The 1920-nt window shown below is 30.9% G+C and overlaps 1 protein-coding gene across 1 annotated transcript; it reads left to right on the top strand.

Moving 5' to 3' along the window:
- Window positions 1-946: 946 nt before the first annotated feature.
- LOAG_15113 (hypothetical protein) lies at window positions 947-1169 on the top strand (the record flags this gene model as incomplete). The annotated part of the gene is made up of 1 exon (XM_003150604.2): window positions 947-1169. A coding segment is annotated over one exon (223 nt), but the record flags the coding sequence as incomplete, so codon positions are not given.
- Window positions 1170-1920: the final 751 nt, after the last annotated feature.

The raw sequence follows: 1920 nt of genomic DNA, 5'->3' as shown, positions 1-1920 counted from the left end.
AAAATTTTCCCTAACTTTTATTAATTTAAAGCAAATTTGCCCATATCATTACACATCACTCAATCATTGAATGATTATTTAAATACTAATTTTATAGTTACAAAAGTAATCATTGCTATATTTTTGATGGATTTAAATTAATTCATTTTTGATCACCTATATTCTTTTTTTTTGCCGTTTTACATTAGCATATTGTTTTATTTTGTCAAACATTTTAATTTAAATCAAAATAAAATGTATTTGGTTACAATTTGTTACAAATTATGTATATATTAAATTTATTACAGTTTATGCTTATAAACTTCTTATCATTCCAATACTTCATTCTAACACATTCTAACACTAACACTTCTTGTCATTCTAACACTCTACAAATATTGCAATATTATTGCATTAAGAGACCTTTTTTCTCCTCCTTCCGCTTTTCTTCATCCGCTTCTCTCGATCTTCTTGATCATAATTTTAGAATGTGGTAAGATGCTGAAATGTTTCTTTACACCGCATAGAATATCATCAAATTTCTGCAACCAATTTATCATATCAATTCTTTGTTTTTCCATCTTTTTTTGCTAATACCACCTTGCATTTGTATTGACATAAACATGTTTATATTTATCATTTTTCTTCATTTCATTTACTTACTTTTTCTTTCATTTCATTTACTCAATGATAAGTATGAAATTACTTGAATCAACTACGTTTGAATGCTGCAATCCAAGATGGCAGTTCGGTATAACGTTGCGTAGTAGGTATTCAGCAGTGGAGGAGGAAAGAGTAACAGTCAGAAGCTTTTTGCATTTATTATTCAGGAAAGTGAGACCTATCTTCCACTGCTCTTTTAGACGGCTTCCTATATTTCAATATATTGGTTGAAACAATGCTTAATTTGTTAAAATGATGCTTGCAATAACACATTTGGCTTATTCCTTTTTACAGGTTATTTCAGCTTGTTGCAAATTTCGATTATTAGCAGACGAAGAGGACATATTCTAAATATGCACAAATCACCCATCTTCATTTCTCGATATTACAAGACCAAATCAAAGCCGATGCTAGGTTTACCCTTTTCTTTCGCTCTTCCTGATCTTACTTTCAATCTCGAAACAGTTTCATATCATGAATGGCGAACATATAGCTTCTGGCTCGGCATTCCAACTCATGCCGACTAAATCTTGTGCAACAGTTTCTGGAAAGAACCAATGACGTTGATTACAGTCAATGACTAGTCAGATTTTACATCGACTAATAGTATAATTCGTCGACTGACATATATGTTATAAGCGAAAATAATAAAGCAAAACAATAGTATGCCTAGTTAAGCCACAAACATGAACGTTAAGAAATTTCAAAACTAAGCTTTAGGATGGACAGGAAGTCCGAAGGGAAGATTTCATGATATTATTCAGTACATATAAATTAATAGCATTAATTACAAGCAATAAAGCAATGCAATTTTCCCTTCTCGTTAAAATAGCCTCAATTTGAAAGTTTCGAAATTGAAACGAAACGGAATAAAACTGTGCAAAAACTGTCGCGACAGCTTTGCATAAATTAATTATTTTCCACTATGCAATGTAGCAGCCGAAATAAAATCAATCAGTATAAAGGAAACAGCCAGTGACGTTGGTTATTGTCAATGACTAATCCGATTTTACCATCAATTTTTTCCCATTTCAGTGCTTCAAATTTTTGATTGTGTTATGTTTGAAGGCTAATCGACTGATTCATTTGGCAGCTGCCTTCATCACATTATATGTTATTAAAGAAGAATGTTGCAAAACTAAGCTTTAGGATTTATATGGATTAAAGAAAGATTTCATAATATTATTTAGCATATACAAATTAATAGCGTTAATTACAAGTGATAAAGCACTGTGCAGTTTCTCCCTCTCATTGATACAGCTTCAATTTTGGAGGTTT

Source organism: Loa loa (assembly GCF_000183805.2).
Source record: "Loa loa unplaced genomic scaffold supercont3.1527, whole genome shotgun sequence".
In the NCBI taxonomy this organism is placed as follows: Eukaryota; Metazoa; Nematoda; class Chromadorea; order Rhabditida; family Onchocercidae; genus Loa; species Loa loa.
This window is presented reverse-complemented; position numbering and strand designations above follow the sequence as displayed.